The sequence below is a fragment of the Octopus bimaculoides genome, chromosome 29 (assembly GCF_001194135.2).
Source record: "Octopus bimaculoides isolate UCB-OBI-ISO-001 chromosome 29, ASM119413v2, whole genome shotgun sequence".
NCBI lineage: Eukaryota > Metazoa > Mollusca > Cephalopoda > Octopoda > Octopodidae > Octopus > Octopus bimaculoides.
In genome coordinates this window covers 2,812,024-2,815,154 of record NC_069009.1, presented here as the reverse complement: position 1 = coordinate 2,815,154, position 3,131 = coordinate 2,812,024, and the positions used below count along the sequence as shown (strand labels likewise).

Below are 3,131 nucleotides of genomic sequence, written 5' to 3'. Positions count from 1 at the left end.
GTGGGCAATAAGTCCACTTCATAACCTCCTTCCCACTGGGAGTAAGAGACATAAGCCACCCACAAGCAAAAGAGACACCCGAACAAAGCCAACCCAGAACATACAAGCCTTCCCACCACCCACTCAAACAGCCAAGTTCATACAACTTAAAGAAGACATATCAACGACCATGGCAGCGGACACCTCCACAGTCCTGAATCCAGTATTAGAAACTATTGCACCACCCACAGAGGGAGGTTTGCATTCTACACAACCAGTCAGTATACTAAGGAAAACCACTCCAAAGAAAGACAGCCAAAACCCAAAGGATTTACCTTCCACCGAGTTGGACCCTACTGACAACAAATTTTATATTATTTATTCTTTTACTTGTTTCAGTCATTTGACTGTAGCCATGCTGGAGCACCGCCTTTAGTCGAATTAAATCGACTCCAGGACTTATTCTTTGTAAGCCTAACACTTATTCTATTGATCTCTTAACATATACACACACATACTTACATATATATATACATATATATGACGGGCTTCTTTCAGTTTCCGTCTACCAAATCCACTCACAAGGCTTTGGTTGGCCCGAAGCTATAGTAGAAGACACTTGCCCAAGGTGTTACGCAGTGGGACTAAACCCAGAACCATATTTGCTTAATATTATTAATATCATATTAATAGTATATTATTTGCTTAAATTTTATATTATTTGCTTATATTTTCTTACATTATTTTAATTTTATTTATTTATTTATTTTATTTCTTCCTGCTATTTTGACTAATTGAAATGATGGTAAACTCCTTAATATCTATTTAGCACTAACTTAATTGCTCTAAGGGCATTAATAAGGAAAATTCTTACCTAATGAATAGCACCACAGTATATTCTGCACTGTTATTTGCCTTTTACAGACCAACTGAGAGAAATCTTGTCCGATTCTTGTCTTCCATACAATGTAAATATCTAAGGTGAATTTTATGTGTATATTTAGAGTTGAACCAGAGATGTGACTATGACGTTCCAGTGATTTGACGAGTAATTTTCTTTATTTGCATTAATTTATTTAATATACAGTTGTATTATATAATGTTAAAGTATATATATATTGTTATAGACATGTACATATAATTTCTTACATATTGAAATTCGGATAGCATACATATGTATGTATACATGTGTGTGTGTGCATATATATATATATATATATATATATATATATATATATATATATATATATATATATATATATATATATATATATATATATATATATATACATAGACACACACACACATGCTTTATTTAAAAGCAGCAGAAATATACAACAAAAGCTTTTTGTTATATTTCTGCTGCTTTTAAATAAAGCATATTACTCTACCTCTGGTAATTGAGTACTCTTTTTTACACCTTGTTGCACATTTATGTGCTTACTCCGCTGTATATACACACACATATATATATACACACCTACGTGTACATGTTATATATCATATATTATTATATATATTATTACATATTATTAAATATTATTATATATGTTATTTATAAATATTATTATGTTATTATATATAAATATTATTATGTTATTATATATAAATTATATTATATATATATGTATCATTATATATTACGCTGGTATATATACACACACACACACACATATATATATATACCTACATGTACATGTTATGTCATATATTATATATGTTATTTATATATCATTAAATATTATTTTGTTATTATTTATTATTATATATATTATTTATATATAAATTATATATCACTATATATATATCATAGTATATTATATATTATTATTATATATATTATATATGCTAATATATATATATATATATATATATATATTATTATATATTACATATTATTATATATACATTATTATTTTTTTTAATTTGAAAGATTGACAGGGACTTCAAAGTTTCAAAGCTAGTTGTCTTTACTAGACAGTTCAATAAAAGTAACTGAGAGAATACTTTGAAGTCACTGTCAACTTTTCTCTTTATGTGATATTTTACTTCAATATACAGGGCAATTCTTCAACTATGTTTGGTTGTCCTTACATATAAATACAAACAGTAATGTATTATACATACACACACCTATGTACATATGCTCATATACACATACGAATACACATATATTCCTCCACACTCATACACACACACACACAGACTCACATACATGCAAACTCACAAGCATGCACAGAGTCACATGTACAAAGACTCACAAGCACGCACAGTCACATGCATGCAGACTCACATGTACACACAGACTCATATGCATGTGTTCCCATGTAGTATACATGACTTCTGAGCCCTGTCTTCTCATGAAGCCTTCATAAAGTGTAAATGACCTCTGACCCCATAGTACATGTGACTTTTAACCCCTTCCTTCCCAAGAAGCCATATATATGACCTTTGACTCCTGCCTCCCTGAAACACAATCCTGTAATGTAAAGGACCGACCTTTTTTCTGTCGGAAAAGTCATAACAGAGTGCGTATGACCTTTGACCCCTGTCTCCCTCAGAAGTCCTTATAGTGTATATATATATATATATATATATATATATATATATGACCTTTAGGTCGCTGTCTTCCTAAGGTTCTGCTGTCACGTAACGTATCTCTCCATGCTTCACAGTGAAAAACTCAGTCTCAGAAACCTTCTTTGATTCCAGTTCTGATTTCAGCTTCTTCTTTGGTGCCAAGTAGAACTGTGCAAAGAGAGAGGGAGAGAGAGAGAAATGGTAGGGAGAATAAAAGACTGAGTGATATTTATGCAACTCAATGTCAACAACAGTATGGAGGTATGTATATGCGACTGGATTTTCCCTAGGAATTCCTTTATTTGTCTATCCTTTCTTTCATTCTTCTACTTGTTTCAGCATGCATATATATATATATATATATATATATATAAACAAATAGTAAATGAGTATATGCATATATACGTACAGGTATGTGCATACCGACATCCACCTGTATGTATAGGTGCATATCTGGGTACAGGGCATTGCAAACAAAACGTAGACGAGAAAACACACAAGCCACATAGAGAACATTTTACTTCATCAGCTCCCCACGTTTTAACACCGGCGTTTCGATGAGCTTGGGCAGG

At 31.4% G+C, this 3,131-nt stretch overlaps 1 protein-coding gene across 4 annotated transcripts in view; it reads right to left on the bottom strand.

Annotated features, from left to right (window-relative positions):
- Positions 1–1,251: 1,251 nt before the first annotated feature.
- LOC106876738 (N-acyl-phosphatidylethanolamine-hydrolyzing phospholipase D) overlaps positions 1,252–3,131 on the bottom strand; it is a 12,100-nt gene continuing 10,220 nt past the window's right edge. For all 4 annotated transcript variants that reach the window (XM_014925424.2, XM_052977862.1, XM_052977861.1 and 1 more), the window contains exon 6: positions 1,252–2,727. In XM_014925424.2, coding sequence (XP_014780910.1) covers positions 2,611–2,727 — 117 coding nt within the window. In that variant the 3' untranslated portion in view covers positions 1,252–2,610. The remainder of the gene's footprint in view (positions 2,728–3,131) is intronic.